Source organism: Rhipicephalus sanguineus, chromosome 6, assembly GCF_013339695.2.
Source record: "Rhipicephalus sanguineus isolate Rsan-2018 chromosome 6, BIME_Rsan_1.4, whole genome shotgun sequence".
In the NCBI taxonomy this organism is placed as follows: domain Eukaryota; kingdom Metazoa; phylum Arthropoda; class Arachnida; order Ixodida; family Ixodidae; genus Rhipicephalus; species Rhipicephalus sanguineus.
In genome coordinates this window covers 153,108,581-153,127,597 of record NC_051181.1, presented here as the reverse complement: position 1 = coordinate 153,127,597, position 19,017 = coordinate 153,108,581, and the positions used below count along the sequence as shown (strand labels likewise).

At 47.3% G+C, this 19,017-nt stretch overlaps 1 protein-coding gene across 1 annotated transcript in view; it reads right to left on the bottom strand.

Annotated features, from left to right (window-relative positions):
* The window catches only part of LOC119396816 (solute carrier organic anion transporter family member 74D), a 41,658-nt gene extending 29,660 nt beyond the window's left edge, over positions 1-11,998 (bottom strand). The window contains exons 1-2 of the mRNA XM_037664151.2: positions 11,347-11,998; positions 3,290-3,376 (exon numbers count right to left, since the gene is read on the bottom strand). Coding sequence (XP_037520079.1) covers positions 3,290-3,376; positions 11,347-11,998 — 739 coding nt within the window. The remainder of the gene's footprint in view (positions 1-3,289; positions 3,377-11,346) is intronic.
* Between the last annotated feature and the right edge of the window lie 7,019 nt (positions 11,999-19,017).

Genomic DNA, 19,017 nt, shown 5'->3' with positions numbered 1-19,017 from the left:
AAACACCAATTAAGACTTCTAGACGGACGTAACCAATAAGTGGGAAAGACTAATGAACCGTCGGGATTAACCCAGTGATAAACACTGATGCTGCTTGTCTCAGCTCCGCTGGCTCAGCTCGGACGCCATGATGACGTCATATGGTGCGCCATCACATGATGACGATTTTTTGCGTCACTCGTGTTCACGCCGATGCCGCCGACGGTCAATTTTCGCGTTTGATGAGGCGCTTTCGCCTTAATAAAGCTGCACAGCAAAGCTTTCTTTCAAAAAACGCATGCTCTCGTGATAGAAGAGTATAGATACGACCCTGGCCATCTTTTGCCGCTTCCGGGTCTACAATCTAATCTTGACCAATGCGTGCCCACCGTCGATGCGCTTCTCGCACGCAGACAGCCCGATCAGAGTGGCGGCAGCAGCACTACACTCGGTGATAAGTTAAGCTGCACCTACTTGAACGTGACGGCGTAAATTGCGCGGCCTCATGTGTCGGAAACACAAGCTCTCATTGGCTGATTTACCGAGCATTCGCCGGTGTTTCAACTCGATTCGCCAGGGTTAAAAATTTTCGAAAGGCATTGCCGGAAAGTCGAAACGAAAGCAGAATTTAAAACAAACTTTGCAATAAATTTGATCTGCGGCTGATAATGATATTCAGTAGAACTTGATGCAGGAAACTGTTGCATCCCCGTGTACTTAAATTTAGGTGCACGTTAACGAACACCAGAAGGTCAAAATTTCCGGAGCCCTCCACTACAGCGCCCCTCTGGTTTTGGGACGTCAAACCCCAACAATTATCACTAAACTGTTGCATGAAAGGCATGTCCGATCCACGCGCCATGACGGATGAGTATAATGTGCACATTGGAATGACCTCGTTTGCAATTTCAGCAGTTGCACTTCCCGTAATGGTATGAAAAAGCGCCGGTGTACATGCGCTTCACTAGGTTCATGCCATAGAGTTTCGAACAATATTCACTAGAGGGAACTGTGGCGCTACGATCGTTCAGCCACCATGGGAATAACGAATGTGCTTAGTCTTCGTGTTTGCAGCTTCGAAAGCACTTGTGGATTTGCTTATTGCTATGGTTTGGCTTTTGTTTCGGATACAAGAGCGGCTCGTTGTGAACCACGTGAGCTGATTTGAATTGGTGAGCCTAAACGGTCGAGGCGGTGAAATGGGACTGCTGAACATTTGCTACTTCGCCATGCGACAAGGTAGCTCCAGGCCACACGAAGCCACACGGAGCCGAAATAACGAAGCTTAGGCAAATCCATCCACTACCCATCATTCCCATGCTGGCTGAAGCGTCATGTGCTGCAGCTCCCATAGATATCACCGCCAGATTTCCCCTCTAATGGACCAGCATGAAACCCTATGGGTAATACAAGTGCAGCAATGAAAAAGGCAAGAGTCAGGGGAAGGTAGAAGCTTGCGATGAAAAATTCGTAAACAGGGGGGTCTCCTGTAGCCGACGTTTCGACAAGCGGACTTCTCTTCTTCAAGGCTGCAACTGTTGCAGCCTTGAAGAAGACAAGTTCGCTTGTCGAAACGTCCGCTCCAGCACACCCCCTTGTTTCATCACAAGTGCAGCAATAGCATCACAAAAAAAAAAAAAACAGCATGCCAACTCATCTCCTGTCGTCAAGTCACATGCTTCAGAGACGTCTGCGTCTAGGTGAAGTGAACAAATATTCAAGATAGAAAGAGAAAAATGATAACGGTAAGACTAACGCTTGTTGGTCTTCCTTTGTCTTTTATGTTTGACACCAAAGGGCAATATGTAAGGGGATTGCATTGCAGGATACAGCTCGTTGTCAACAGTTCGGGACAATGCCTTATTCACATCACTTCTCGTCTCTCGGCCATTGTGAGGCAGCATACACATCAAGTATCAGTGACGCAAAAAATCATAATGCTGATAGACTGTTGATGAGCACCTATATCGACTCAGCCTTACGCTTAGTGCGGGAGGCTTAAGTGATGACGTCCACGACGGCACAGCCTGCCGCATCAAGGTCGCGAAGAGCTTCGGAAAAGTAGACGATTGTGATAGGCAAAAGTTTAATACGTATGTAGAACAATAAAGCCACAGAGTGAAGATTGTACGAGTAAAAGTGGCCTTTCTGGCAGTCTTAGCATCTAAAGGAAACATAATACCAACACAACACATTTCATTGTCTTCAAACGTCGGTTGGGGGCGATGTTTAATTCTTGTATGATCCTAGACCGAACGGCTGTTTAGCTTTTACACATCCATACGGAGCGCTCCACCATTGCCTGATGGAACTGTAAAGGCGAGTGCAGCGTATATCATGCGCAGTTGACTTACCCAAACGCCCGAAGCAGACCTCACGGCCATATGAGTCACGTGGTTCTTTAAGTCAGTCGGAAGTCTCGACATGTGAGCTCAGCCGAGCAGCGCGAACAAATTCACGAAGCTATTCGTGTGTCAGAACGGCTTCATTATCGTCGAATGGCTGGCGGTGGCGTCGCAGTATGTGATAATAATAATTCTTGGGGTTTAACGTCCCAAAACCACGATATGATTATGAGGGACTACATAGTGGAGGGCTCCGGAAATTTCGACCACCAGGCTTTCTTTAAACTGCACCTAAATCTAAGTACACGAGCCTCAAGCATTTTCACCTCCATCGAAAATGTGGCCGCCGTGGCCGGAATTGGATCCCGCGACCTTCGGGTCAGCAGTCGAGCACCATTACCACTAGACCACCGTGGCGGGTGCCGCAGTATGTGATGCCGCAGGCTACCGTGACTTGCCACCTGATTGACAGCTCCTAATTGCTCAGAATTTCATGCACAGTTTTACCGGGACGGTGCTCACAGCATTGATGGATGGAGAAGAATGCAAATGTGACGTAGCATGTTACAATAAGCCTATACTATACATGCAGAATTAAGCAAGATGTGCTGAAGCAATGGGTGTTAAAATATATCAAAGAGACGCCCTCACTGCTTAACTTCCAGCGCAAAAGTACAGTGCTTCTCAGTGAATGTAACAGCATCGTTATAATGTATGAACTCCTTCGGTTCGATTTTATTTCTCCCTTATCATGAACTATCCGCGGCCGCTTGATTAAGTTGATGACGTGGGTGGAGCAAGGTTCTGACCAATGACGAAGCGTGAGAAAGAAGAGCGCTGAAATGAAATCGTTATATTACACTGGCGTAGGTTGTGTTTCTAAATTAAATCCCGCCACAGCACTCTGAAATGAAAGCATGGCGTGCGGGAAAGTATACCAACGAAGTGCACGTGTAAAAACTTACGGAAGGGGTCCTCATAGAGAGACAGGCTCACACTAGCGCCAAGGAAACCCAGTGCAGGTCCAATGGATCTGAGAGAGAAGCTTGCCCCTGCAATAACAACGAAAGAAAATAAAGCAATGTTCATTATGTCCTGAACAGGGTGCGGTCACAGTGTTACACGAGCGACTGCTTTGGCAGCAATTATGTCCCTTCTTTCTTTGACACCCTATACGTAACCTCTTCTTTTCTCATCCAAATTACTTCAGTATACGAAATATTATGCGTGTTTTAGTAACAACGCCTACTTTTTGCATATTACTATTGAATGAGTAACGCTGAAACCGTTTGTTGTCTTCTGCGCTCTATTTATTACACAAAGGACAACAACGTGAAATGGGACACGCATGTGGGCAAACTTTCTACTGTGCATTAGTTTGCCGACGCTCTTCAAATATATACACAAGAAATTATGAAAAAGAGCTAATTATAGAACGAAAGATCAAAATGGAAGTCTTTAAGCATGTTTGATTCAAAGCTGTTTTATGCAGCGCCGCATAATGTTTACTTTTGATTGACGATTGGTAAATTAAGGCATTCTTGTCGTTGCGAAGTTAAATACAGTAAAGTGACTTGTTGGGCGAGTTGGTTCATTCTTACGGTAGAATAGCGCAAATACCACGACGAGAGAAGATGTATTCTCTCGTCTCCCATCTTCTCCCGTCGTGGTATTTGCGCTATTCTACCGTAAGTTAAATACGTTTCACTTTCCTTTTGTCTTCCATATTGTGATTTGTTTTCCTTTTTTTGTTCACCTTTTCTTCTGCACGTTACTGACGTGCGTCTGCGAACAATTGAAGCTTGCGAGTATGTTTGTCTGGTTCCACATGATCGTTCTTTCTGCAAAGAGTACAACGCGGTTATACCCAAATGAGCAATGAAAGAAGTTCTATCAGAAAACTAAGCTTCCTCACATAATATCTTGGAGTTTGACGTGCCAAAATCACGACATGATTATGAGGCATGCCCTAGCGGAGGGCTCCGGAAATTTAGACCATCTGGTGTTCTTTAACGTGCAACAGGATATAAAGTTGGGCTAGTTGGTACAAATGCATTCTTGATATGCAGCGCTAAAAGACAGAGACTTCTTTACCGTGCACTGACATCGCACATCGAGCATGGGCCTCTAGCATTTCGCCTCCATCGAAATGCGACCGCCGCAGCTGGGATCGAATCCACGACCTTTCGGTCAGCAGCTGAGCCTTGTAAGCACTGTACCACAGCAGCGGACGAAAAACTAGGCTTCCTATACATAAACTTCAATAGCGTTTCCTGGTCCCAGCGTTTCCTGTTAGCGCTTACAGCCATGGTAAGCAAGCATATACTTTGCGATGTTGCTTTCGCAACATCTATAATATAGTGCGTTCACGCACAAACGATCAGCGTTACCGGAATGAAAGTACTTTCTTCTGGTGTAGCAGCATATGTATGCACTCGATGCAAAGAGACATACGCTTGATATCCTTGCCTGTCCCATCACGTAGGCGATGGATGTTAGAGGGAACTGATCGAGCAGAATGAAAGCGGGTCTCACCCTATGCAGGTATTTTACTTTCTTTTTCTGATTTACGAAGCCGTTAGGTAAGCAATAAAATCACATTTCGCAATGAAAGTGCGAAGAAATAGAAGATGATGGCTATGCAAGCTGTAGGTGGCATGAGGCAATGAAGGAATAGAGCTACCTCGATTTGTTTGGTTACGTACTTTCATTTCTCGCTAACCTACATATCGTCTTGCTGAAAGACGAACGCGAATAATAATAATGATTTGGGGGATTTTACGTGCCAATACCACGATATGATAATAAGGCGTGCCTTAGTGGAGGGCTCCGGAAATTTAGAACATCTGGTGTTCTTTAACGTGCATTGACAACGCACAGTATACACGGGCCTCTAGCATTTCGCCTCCATCGAAACGCGGCTGCCGCGGCCGGGATCGAACCCGCAACATTCCGGTCAGCAGCCGAGCAACGTAACCACATACCACCGCGGCGGACCGTGAGTGCGATAAAGACACCATGCAGAGAAAGTAAATACGCAGCTACTTCTCTGAGGTTAAGGTTTTGTGCATGTAAGTGACCATACCAACGCAAAAGCCTTTGTATAAACACATCAACATCTGCTAAATTGTTAAGCCAGATTTAACGAATTGCACTCTATCGCACGCTTGCAGCTGGCATATGTATTATTCTGGACGGATTCTTGCACAGACCATGGCGCAGTATATACAGGAATAGCCGATAAGGTTTTCGCTAATCGTCCTTGCATGCAAACACGAAGGTACGCAAACATGAACTGAGTTCAGTTTCATGCAGATGGGTAAAAAAAAATTATTAAATGCATTTTTCCGTTAACCATCGTCGACCATAGCTCACAGTCGATCGAATCCTGGCCGACGGCGGCCGCATTTTCGATGGAGGCGGAAATGCCTCAGGCCCATGTGCTTAGATTTAAGCGCACGTTATAAAGAACCCCAGGTGGTCGAAATTTCCGGAGCCCTCCACTACGGCGTCCCTCATAACCATATCGCAGTTTTGGGACGTTAAACCCCACATATTACTATTATATATACCAAGTTTTACCCCTCGGAAGCCGGGGACCAAAGGCAGACCGTTATGAAAAACATGTCATCACTACATTTTAGTTTTTGCATCCATTCCGAAGCTCGTTCTCGTTCGGACTCGACCAAAGGGTGGAGGGGGCGCTGCAGTGAGATATCACCCCCCACCCCCCACCCCAAACGGAGAAGCCTGCGCATGCATATGGCAAGAACGGCTAGCAGTACAATTGCTTCGCTACAACCGTGTCATGCGTTGCGGCCATCCGTTTCCGTGTGGCTTTCTGTTCTTACCAATATACACACTGACCGCTTACACTCGATAAAGGCATTCCCGTTTACCTTCCACCCGAGCAACAGTCGCTAAACTTTTCCTGTCGGTCAGTTGACTGAGCCGGAGAACACTGGCCGCTGATATATTATAGCTCAACAGGAACGAGAGGCGTAACAAAAGCCGTTCTTTCCCCTTTGTTTTTCCTACGACAAAACACACAAGCGCCGATAACGTTCGAGAGCCACATGCTCCGTCGATATTTCTTTATCTATACCTTTGGAACCAAGTGACTCGGATATAGCACACCTTGAAAGGTGGACAACAAGAGCGCCAGCCTATTGTCATGGCCAACTTCTAATTGTGAGTACTCTTCGCGTAACCGCCGAAGCTTTGATCTAATGTTATGTACATTTAACTGCGATTGACATCGTCTCGGCAACGTGCTATAACTCGTAGCACTTATGCATGCACGCCAACTCTAACATGGTAAGCCTCTTCTGCGCAACATCGTAGTATGACGTAGTTACGTCATGGAGTCCGGCCGAAGCCTGCAGCGCAATTTTTTTTTATTATCGTCAAGTTGACAATTAAGCCTCTAACTCTTGTGATGCTAGTGGTCTTGAAGAAAAGCGTTCCAACAGCGTTGAAGAATAATAAGCAGATCAAACAAGACTAAAAACCGGTCTTGTCCTGAGGCAACAACACGCAAGAGTTCAAAGTGTAGCATCTAATGTTATATGTATAGTTTGTATGGATACTGAGGGAATGTAGACATAGGGCTCATCCAATATCACTGATGTTTGGGCGAGTCGGCAAGGGTTCATGGTTATGAAACGGCGCAACTAAATGACACGCAACACTGACGATGAAGACACGAAGACAAGCACGTGTAATTTCGTTGCGTCGTTTCATAATCATGAACTCTTCAATATCGTCAACGATGTATTTCAGCGGGAACGAAATCGTGTAGCGTTACCAGTACAGCTCTCCATGAAACAAAAACACCTTCAATCCGAACAGGCTACATGTAGATTGTTGCCGATGTTTGATAACGACGTTTACTCTGTATGACAAGACAATGTTTGGATGGTGCTAATCAAAGGCATTGGGACAGCAGCCTCCGGTCTTGCGTAACACTTCGTGTATAGGGATGGCAAAATCGATGAACGATTAATCGATTAATCGATTAAAGGTCTACAATTAATCGATTAATCGTCATCTATTTCCGCCTTTCGATTAATCGAATTAATCGATTAAAACTATTCGATTAATCAATTAGTAATCCCCCACTTCCGCCCCCAACCTCGCCCCTTGGCCGGAGCGCATGACTGCGAGGAGCGCTATCCTGAGACGCAGATGCCATGCACATAGTCTCTCTTTCACTGCTTTCACTACAGCGCATATTTCTGCGCTAGCAGAACAAGCCCCGAGCTGGCGGCGGCCATACCCCATAGAGAAAGATATGAACTCGCCCTGATCTTCGTCGCGTACGGCGTCCAACTCCAAGTACTCCCCAATGCTTCAAGCCCCGGCAGGTGGCGGCTCCACCCCATCGAGGCAGAGAGGAACTTGCCTCTCCGGCTCACAGTCTACTGCTGCTACTGCCTTCACCTCCTCTCCCTTAAGCTATTTGAGCGTCGCCTGAGTATACGCGGGGCTTGCGTTGCTTGCGTGTTATATTGTGTAATTAATACACATTGGTGGTTACACTGCTACCTTTGCTGCCTTTGCGGTGTCATAATGCCGGGCGATCGGAAGAAGAGCGCAGTGTGATCGTTGTTCGCTGAAGATGAGAAAACGAAGACTGCAAGGTGTAATAAATGTGGCAAGCACTTCTCGAAGCCAGCACTTGAAGCACGAAAGCTGCTGCCATTAGTTGAGAGAAAATGTAGCGCAGGAATGCGCACTCGCGAATTGTGAAAAGGGTCTTATGGACCCTTTATGTAATCCGCAACTTTACGAGTCGGTTTACCGAACGTCTAGCATCCAGTGCATTACTATTGAAGTGAGCTTGTAGCATTTAGTAATACCGTATAGTCGCATATTTAGGGAGAAATACCGCTTTCAGCTAGAGGCACCCGTCTTCTCCTGTGACAAGAAAGAAGGACAGTCGCGCAATTTATGTTGTAATGTCTCAAACATGAGATAACGCTCACAGTTCAGGCTGTACGCACGATTGAAAAGGTGCGAGGGGCGGCGTGTTAAGGTAACGATCGGATGAAACCTGCGGAGTATACTGGTGCAGCTGCTGTTTATCCTAGCCGGGAGGCAGAAACTCATGTCACTCTATTTACCGCAGTTGCCTGTACCAATGGTCTGTTTGAGGCCAGTATGTTTCTGTGTAATCTCTGCATGGGTGACGAAGCTGTCTCTGTTTGGCGGAGTGGAACATCTCAAGTGTAAGACGTACAAGACTCCACCAAATAAACCCTACGCTGGAATTCCGACCTCCACCCGGACTTCGTCGACGTGAAGCTTCGCTTCTTTGTCGGCTTTGGTTAGGAGTTGCCTTCACGAAGGCATACACAACATTAATTGGAGTGACCGACAGTGCGGCATGCGAGGTCTGCAGTACTGAGGAAGACATCGATCATCTGCTATGCCGCTGCCCTCGATTTGCCGCTGAAAGACGAACTCTTTTTGATGCGATGCGACGATAGGATGATCGGCCGCTCTCCGTGCAGATGCTGCTGGAGCACTGTCCCCATCACTCGGCGGCCCACAAGGCAGTTGAAGCACTTTTATGCTTAAAGGGCCCCTCACCAGGTGATATAACGAATTTTAGTTAGACATTGGAAGTTGTTGCGAGCCCAATAAAGAGCATTATGCCACAAGAATTTTTCAACTCGGTCCGTTAGAAGCTGAGAAAAACAATAATTTGTAGTGGCGCGAAACCATGATGGGAGGAGGCGAGCTGCAAACCCTTGCCGCTCACTCCGTGTAGCCTTCGCAAGCCAAATCCTTCCCTGCCCTCTTCGGCACGCGAGCAGGAGGATCACATCATGTCACGAGCGCATGACGTGCCCGAACCAGCCCGAACCCCCGAGACGCGAGCGGTGTTGTGGTGGCGTTCTTTGCGCTTCATTTCTGCAAGTTATGCCGAATGTGCCCTCGCGATCACTTGGCTTTCACCTATTACTGAGCACGAAAGCTGCGACATTTGTATGGCCGCGAGACTATAATATATAGCGGCGTGCTGCGTGAACATCTAGTTAGACGCGGGAGGATAAATGAGCCTAATGAGCACTTGAACGCGGTAGAAAATTAGTTTCGTTGTAAAGGGTGGCGTCTTCACGATGCGCAAAGCGCAAGAACACGAACGCGTGCGAAACAGAGGTAGATTAGTCTCGAATTTCGCTGCGATTCGCAGTAAAAATGAAAACAAGAAAACGCACACATTCCGTTTGTGTGTTTTATTATTGCTCTCAAGTTTTATTCATCGATTCAAGCAACGAATTACACAAACTACACGTCGTGCCAAATAATTATCGCGTTGTCACGTGCTACTGTTGGCGACGTCAGAGCACAGTCGTCTGCGTAGAGGAGAGACGTCACAGCACTACCATCTACGTAGGGCCAATCCACCATGTACGTCATCCCCTCATTCTCTGGGCGCGCGGCCGCGAGAAGAAGGGCAAGCAGCGTTCAGCTTGAAATGTGACCCATTTACGCGGCACGTAGCGTTGCAAATTTTGGCAGACGGTAATCGTGAACGCCCAGTGTATGCATTGCGCTCGTCAGCTCAAAATTGTCAAACTTGGTGAGGGGCCCTTTAGGACTACGGGCCTTTATGATCGCCTATGACTGCTGTACAGTGCCACCGCCACATATGTGTCAACGCATCTATTGATCATTTCCTTTTATTTTTCTTCTCGCCCCCCCCCTCTCTCTTTGTCTCCCCCATCTTTCCACTCCCCTTCGCTTTCCCCCGGCGTAGGGTAGCCAACCGGACTGCTGTCTGGTTAATCTCTCTGCCTTCTCCATTTTGTGTTCCTTCCTTCCTTCTGCATGGGTGACCTCAAGGAAGAGATCGCGTCAGTCCGCAATTATAGTATTATGTAGGGCTTCCACATTATCTAACCGACAAACCGAGAAAAGATGCCGTGCTTACGAGAGCGAGCGTCTTATTTAATTCCTCTTCCTCCTCGTCTCTCTGTTACCTTTCTCGGGATTTCTTCACCCTCCGCCACGCTGCATGTTTCAGCTGCGACTTTCCAACCAGTGTGGTCCCCGAACACGCCTCCGGTTTCGATGAGCTCGAGTAGGCATGCTTCGGGAAAATACGACGTGCTGCCAAATAGTCCAGGGATGATGGCCACAGATGCTTGAATCCGCGACATCAACTATACACGACGGGCCCCTTGTGTCCAGTGTGCGAAAGTAGGAACTTTCGCACACTGGACGCAACGGCCCGTCGTTGACACTTTCGAAAGTGGGAATTTTCAATCGTTAGCACGTCTGATAAAAAGATTTGGGTCCATATCAAACACGAACGATGCCTCTCAAACGAAGAGATATCGGTTGTAAAGCACCCATGAAAAATGACGATTAATCGATTAATCGATTAAAACATTCCACCGAAAGCAATTAATCGATTCAAGTCTAAATCGATTAACGATTAACGATTAATCGATTAAAAAATTTAATCGACCATCCCTATTCGTGTAGAATGGCACAGAACAAGTCAGCTCCAATGACATATTGTTTGCTGCGTGACTGCTAAAATACATTGTCTACGGTGTTGCGGCACGTGGTACCGGCAATCACACTTCATGTATCGGTTGTCCACCCCGTCTCCCCCCCCCCCCTCATTTTCTGCTTAACCCTGGATTGCACGTTCTCGTTTGTCTGATGGCACGCTATTTATACCTGTAGTTGTTCCGAGCGTTCGCCCATATAACAAGCGTTTTATCGAGGGTCTGTGCCTTGAAATATGCGCTTCAATCAAGTAACTAAGAGACCAGCGGTTCAATTCGTGAACTGCACCCACAACCGCAACGTACGCTGGCGACGAGGAGATAGCTCAGATCAGTTAACAGTTGAGACCGCAATGCTCACTAACAACACGTTACCCATGCATGAACATGTGCTGTAAAAGCACCACTCAAGCATGGGTTTCTCTCACGAATTGCCTTCGACACAGCCTACACACAAAAGCGAACGACCCAAAACCTGCAGGCGGAGGACTTACCGAAGTACAACGGTGAACTCTTTTTCTTGACGCTGTCGTCAATGTAGCTGCTCCCGGCGACATGGAGGACGCTCTGACCGAAGCCGTTCAAGAAGGATGCCACGAAAAGGATGATGAACGGTAAGTAACTCTCCGTTGCCTGCGTCGTGCAGTCGGGACTCATCTTCACAGCCATACCACCACCACCACCTCCGCAGAACTCGAGGCTCGCAAAGTCCATCGGCTGTCTGCGCTCACCTTCGTCAGCGAGCAAATGGGTCGCGGGCCCGAAGATGACGTAGGGCAGGGCCACGGCCAAGGAACTGCACCCGACCACCATCATGCCCAGGGAGAGGAGCTTCGGTCGGCTGATCCAGCTGGCGACGTAACCCAGCGGAATGTCCAGGAATATGGGGCTGATGCTTTCGGCTACGAGGATGACAGCGATAGACTTGGTGGACAGGCTGAAGCGGCGCTCCAACGTCGACAGGGCTCCCATGGTGTAGGCCTTGTAGGCCGACTGACACATCGCCAGCACATTGAGGAAGAAGAAAAGACACCTCGCTGACGCGAACGTCTGCAACCACTTGGGACGCCAAGAACCGAGACCGCACTGGAAGTCCCGGACGTGTGTCCTCATGGGCCTCGTTTCCGCTTCGTCCCCGCTGGCCATGTTCGCTCTAGTCGTTTTTGCACCTCGAAGAATTGCGGTAGCTCATTCAAACTAACGAGATCATACGTTGAAATTCATTCTGTATAGAGCCATGGTTCAAGTGCAAGAAACTATACTTCCTAGTTGAAGACTGCAGAACCATGAAGTGGACAGAGGTGCCGCTCTTACATGTTACAGATCCACTCAAAGAGCGAGGCTACTTGTCGGTATTTATGCTCACAGAAACAGGATCGTTTAAGACACGACAGCGGCCCCAGAGGACTTGTCCTGACTTGTCGACGATGAACCAGCTTTTCCAGCCCCATGCATGACGTCGCGGTTGCGCAGGCGCAGAAATTCACATAAGATTAGAATCAGTGATGTTATAAGCGACAGCGTAGGTCATATCATATCAGAATGAGATCGTGTAGATGAACGGCAAAAACTTCGTTGTCCACGCAGAACCTGACGAAACGACTACTGAGCCTGAGAAAGAAAGCAAACGCAGATCAGCCGCGGCAATACAATGCACTGCGCTCTGAAGTGCCTTACGGCGGAACCACACACCTGCCGTGACGTGAGCTTGATGATTGAAGCATCCAATCTTACTTTCCTTCACGCGTGTTAAGAAACATATTATAGCGGAAACAGATGCAAAGCGCAACGCACCCCAAGTCCAGATGCATAGATACGTGCCACGGGTTGGTTCAAGGCGGAGACTGCGCCCCTGCGCGCAGCTTGCGTAGAGCACTGCACGTTATCGCACACCAGTCTCGAGTGGGAGCAACGGAGGCGATAAAGAGTGTGTGTTTTATGATGGCAGAACAAAACAAAAATGTCGACGATAAGCGATGAACTCACGTAATAGTAATCGCCGCCTTTGCGGCAGGAAGGTGTATAACCTCAGGACAATCGCACGTACACCATATCGGTTCAAGCTTACATGCGAGCACACCTTGCGCAATTAGCTGCGTGTTCGATGTAACATCGATAAGTTGACGGCAATACCTTTTTTTTTTCTCCTTAATAATTCTTCGGGGTTTTACGTCCTATAAACACGATATGATTTTAGGGGACGCCGTAGTGGAGAGCTCCGGAAATTTCCACTAACTAAGGTTCTTTAGCGTGCACATAAATCTAAGTACGCGGACCTCTAGCTTTTCGCTTCCATCGGAATGCGGCCGGGATGCGATCCCGCGACCTTCGGGTAACCAGTCGAGCACCATAACCACTGTACCATCGCGGCGGGTGGCGGGAATACTTGAATGTAAAGACGCGTTTTGCCAATAAGATTGTATTTCTTACGTTTCTACACGAGAGGATTGTTTCAATTTCTTGCGTTTTTGCAGGTGCACTGTGGCTTTGCGTTAGCATGCGCACCATCATCACACCCAAGTCCAGTGCAAAACTATTGTCTCCCCCAGATATCTTAAATAACGTTTTTCTGAGTCAGTTGAAGAACACTTACAAATATTATAATCCACCGTCCTTGGCTACGTTTTCATTTCTTTGGCCCATTCTGTTACTCTCTGGCCAAGCACTTCCTCGTATTAATCTCAGCTAAGCTTGAACGAAAGAAGGGGGATCTTTAAGGGCTCGTTTTTGCTTTGCTAGACACAACATTAATTAGAACTAACATACAAGAAAGCCAAAGAAAGTATAGGGGAAGTTATTTGTAGTAATAAATAACTTCCCCTGTATACTTGGATTTCTTGTCTGTTAGGTCTAACTAATGTTGTCTCAGTTAAGATGTCACTCATAAGCCCTTGGTCGTTAATCCACGCTGCGCCAACTTTCTAAATGATCCGTATTGCGCATATCCTTGCGCCTGCACTGGACAGAGTGCAACTATTTTCCTGTATACCACGAATCGGGCAATCAGCGGAGACTGCCGTAAGTTTTTCTGCGTGGTTTGGTAACTTGGTACACCTCACCATGCATATACTTGGTACACCACTTAGTGCCCATAAGTAGTGTACCTGGTCACTCAATTAGAGGTCCCCGTTAAATTTTAGGCTCAATATTCAGATTCATAAAAAGGTTAACATGTTGTTAGCAGTGCCCACGCTGCGGGTCATAGCAGCACAAACAGCCGCAATACGTTAAGGACAGGATCATTTGCCAGCCGTAACCATCACGTGCTGGGCATCGGAGGAGCTAGTTGCACAACCGCACGCGTACGATAAGTACTCATGCCGGAGCATTAAATATGGCGCTTAAGGAAATTATTTAGCCAAGCGGCCCGTAGACCCGACTGCCGAGCAACACCGCATGCGGAAAGTGCGAATAGATTGCGCTTACTTTTCCGTCGAGCGCCAGGCTTCGACGGTGCATTGGAGCAAATAGCTCATAGGTACGCGCCTGTTGGTTATCCTGGCTCACAGGTTACCTAGTTATCGCTTATTATTTGTCAATCAAAACAGAATTTCGAAGAAAATGCAACGTTTGAATTACTTTTGTAGATATTTTTTTCAACAAAAGACCCATAGTTTCAGGGATTACTTTTCAACGTTATAACAGTCATACGCACAGCAACTGTCGCAAGACCGAGAAACACCTTTTCTTCACGCTCTGATGTCAACAGATTTCGTTCACAGCATTCAGTAATATCTGGCGTTTTACATGCCAAAAGCGCGATATGATTATGAGATACACCTTAGTGAAGTGCTCCGGAAATTTCGACCATCTGGTGTTCTTTAACGTGCACTGACATCACACAGCACACGGGCCTCAAGCACTTCGTTAACAACATTCAGGGGGAAATAAAAACATATATACAGTATATAAAGCGCCACAAACTATCTAGCCATCGAGATATGAAAAACTGAAAGAAAACGAAAAAGGATTCGATCAACGTTCAGTCGTGCATCTTGTTTTATTACGAGCACACTTTCGCATATGAACGCACAGTGCGCGCCATAGTGGACATTGAACGGCTAGCCAACATATGGGCCTCCATGGAGCGTGAAAGAGCAAGGTCTGGATAGATACGAGGGAAAGCGCCGAGGTGCACCCGACTGGAGATATTGGCCGGCAACGTATACGAGAGCGCAGCTGGAGGTGAAAATCACACCCCCTCCGCAGCTGCCAACTCTTCGCGTGACTCTGCCTTCGGGGTGCAATCTCGTTCGCCAAATGGCATTTATACCTGCGCTTGATCGCAGTTTCGCGCGCAGCCAGCATATAGAGCGTCTTATTGGCACGTTCGCTTATTATTTAAAGAGCGCAACATATATGAAATTATCTGTATAGGGTCGGGTGGAAAGCGCCGCGGTGTTGCCGCTGCAGCTGATTTAACGCTCTCGGAAGGTGATCTCCATATATATATGTGTGCCACGAATGCTTTAAAAAAATTATAAAAAAATAGCGCGCGTACAAGGTGTCAAAATGATGTCGGAGAGAGGGAGTAAGTCAGAAGCAATATTGGTATATCCTACCAATCTGAAAACCCCACCTACTGTCACTTATATAATAATAGCTGCAAGGCTGCTCGTATCGTAGTCCCTTCTTATTTTATCTTATCAGCAACAGACACTAGAAAGATGATCGCAATTATTTATCACGAATGGAATATCTCAAACTGCGGAAAAGAACAAAAAAAAAAAAAGGTCAGAGAGAGAAACACTCTAGGTACAAGCTGGCGAATGGTTTCTCGCTATGAAGTAAATACTAGGCAATTGGAAGGCATGCTCACTAGCATGCCTTAAAACAAGGGTATGATCTGTAAAGCGCCAACGAGGTTTATGAACAGCTTAAGTAACAACGCTATGAGCGAAGAAAGGCGATGCGCGTTTTCAATCGCATATACAGGGGAGGGGCGTGACAAGAGTAATCGGCGAGAGCCGATAAAATTTGGAGTAGGTCCACTTGTGCTTGCATCGCAGGAAAATATGCAGATTACAGCGTCGGGCTCGCTGTCTTTCGTAATCTTGGTGTACTACTGCACTTGGCGCACTTCACTGTCTCGGTTATCTACCGCATGTGCGGAAATTTAGAGCATCGCCCCACATCGAGCACGATCTGATCCGGGCAGCCAACCGGCGTAGAAAATGGACTTAAATTTTTTTAACACAAACGAGCTGTCGCAACACGATAGTGAGCAACGCAGTATCTTATTTCGTTTCATTGATGACCATGTGTTGAACAAAAGTATTTGAGAGAATCGTTAGGATAGTTGGTCTTGTACTACGGAATATATAACTTAGCGCAAAAATAACTGCCACTGACAGAACAAAGAAACGATGCACTGCTTCTTTTGCTGTGTCCGTTGTATTTATTTGATCCACGTGGCCTGATCAATTTAATCTGTTCAATGTATATATTGTTTCGTCCCAAATGCACATCCTGATTTGTTTAAGGGAATTATTTATTTCGCATAGCACCGCGGCTAAATAACCTGCGCGTCATCATTTCTTTGTAAGCTCATTTTCTGATTCGCTCACACATCAGCGTCACAGCGCATCAACGCATCAGCGTAGTCTTGGAACGCCAAGTGCTTTGCTTCGCAAAACGCAGTCAATAGCTGACATCCGCCGCATCCTACATTGCAAATTGCTTTCTCCTACCTGTTGCAAAAGTAAAGGAGAAGCGCTGCGGCGGTTACGTCGCGGTATACATGCACGCAAGAATGTACGTGGATGTGTGTACAACACCCAGCGGCTTCACCGACGCGTGCCGTACGCCAGAGGCCATTAGACGAACACAATGCGTTTAAACCCTTCTGTTCTTCCTCCTCCGAGAAAGCGTTCCGCAGCGCGGCCGAGGGATTGGCCCAACGCGTGCGCGATGGACCCGGCGTGTTCGAGGAAGCGGAACGACTTGGATCCCCCCGATGATTACAACTACGTAGTGGCTCGCATCGCTCGCTGCCTCCCAAGGGCTGTTATTTTGTCACCAGCTTCACGGGCAGAAACGTAATGGAAAGGACGATTCCGACAGGAACGCGTATGCACTGACGCAACAGTCACGTAAGAAACCACTCGAGCACGCGGTTACTTAGCGCGAGCGAGCAATAGCAGACAAAAAAATGAGGAAAGCGGTTAAACATATAATCAACCGCAGTATAGGGCAGCGGGCTGGAGGGGATTAGCACGGCGTGGTATATTCGAGCGAAGAACGTGTGCGACCTTGCTGCATTACTCGCTTTCGTAGCACATGACGCCTATTCGCCTTCGAAAGAAAAAGGCGGATGCACTCCAACATCATGTGATCAAGTTTCCCAAGTTCCCCGGTGTGCCCTGATGCCAAAATACACGTGCCTCCCATATCAAGATGCATGTTTCGATCGAAATTGAGAGTCCTGAATTTTGTCCCATGAACGTTTTTTAGACAGTTTCTACTAGCTATTTCTGTACTGGTTAACCTCCCTGCTTTTCCCCGCTCTCCTGTTGTTCTTCCTTCCTTGCCTAACTATAAGACTAACTAAACACATTATTGTGGACTGGCAAAACCCACACGGTGAGAGAGTAGTGCTCGCCCCAGTTTGAATAAAATTCGGTCTGTTCAACTTCGACGTGGAGCAGACATAAGGGCGCGCACAGAAGAGCACAAGTTGACATGTCAGTCTTCTCGGGTGTTTAACGTAATGTCCCCGAGCGACACAGGAGTCGCCGTACGGAGGAGAAATCGAAGTATACATGAGCGTTTTTAATATCCCTCATCTAAACGCAGCCACCGCAGCCGGTAACCCCCACCCGCAACCTCGTGTTGCTTAGAATGCATGCAGTGACGTCATAAAACTGAGTCACCTCGGCATGCCCCCACGAAGGTGTCTATGTAAAAATATTTACGCAAATCCAACGCAATCGGTGCATAACCAATTCTGCAGGCAGCTGCTATCTCACTACTACATATAGCATCCCACCTAGAACAAAGTGCCTGGCATGAGACAGGCAGACATTGTTTCGCACTCCACAAACGAAGAGAAACGGGAAATTTGTCATCCAGCCGTTTGGTAGTGTACGAAGCTTCAAGGAAATTCATGCGGGTTTTTAAGTATAAGAAAGCTTCGTGGGTCTACGAAAAATATCTCCTGGTCGGGGATTCGAACCCAAGTAGACCAACGGCTTTCCGGTGTAGCTGATTTATCCGAGATAACCAGCAGGCTAGCATTATGGCAGCGCGACGGCCAATTAATCGTAAACCTGGAGTGCACAGGAAACACTGATAATGGCAAATCAGTTCTGCGAAGCGTGCAATGCGGAGGGAGGTTCGCGTGGTTTCCTGAGTATTTTTTTTTTCTCGTTTCATGAAGTTTCTTGATCTTGCGGGCAGCACGATGTGCCACTAACGAAGAACATTAGTTTCATCTTACAGCCACTATGTTTATAGGTAGTTTTTTCTATACACGATAACTGATTCTTAATGTGGTATTCTTAGCAGCTGTCGTGTGGAGCTTCTGAGAAGAGAAGAGGTGTGAGCTGGGTATTCCCTCTCGGGAACTGTTGCGCGCCACTGGGACATGTGTATTGCTCGAGTGTCGCCTATGCCCCGATCTCGTTAATAATGCAGCCGAAACAGAACGTCCGCGCCCACAGGTATGCGTAGTGGGAATGACGTTCTGGGTTTTACTTCTCGCATTGCTCGTGTATCAGCGAAGCTGCAAGATTACAGCGAGCGCTCCTGCTAACAGCAGATGCGGTGTAACGCAACGTCTCGGGAGAAGCCTCCGCCACACACAGATCTAATGGCCTGGCGTTTGTTTTGTCTGGTTCACTTCTCTTGCGCCTAGTCTGCGCGCCTTATCTTCTTCGACGATACATCGACAAGGTTTGCATTTTCAATCAAGCTCGTCCTTCATATCACAGGACCGTTTGAGCAAATGTAGCAAATTCGCCTCCAACTAAATGTGCGGTCGAATAATGCGACCACGAACTGAAGTTCAAATCACGCAGGCTAGTGCGCGAAATATAGTTCCCTAGTTGCTATAAAACCAGAATTTCAAAATCTGAGGCGTTGTACGTTGTCGCAGTCCTCGTACGCGTCTGATCGTTATGGAAGCAACACACGGGCACGCCACAACTGAAGACTGTGGATTAACT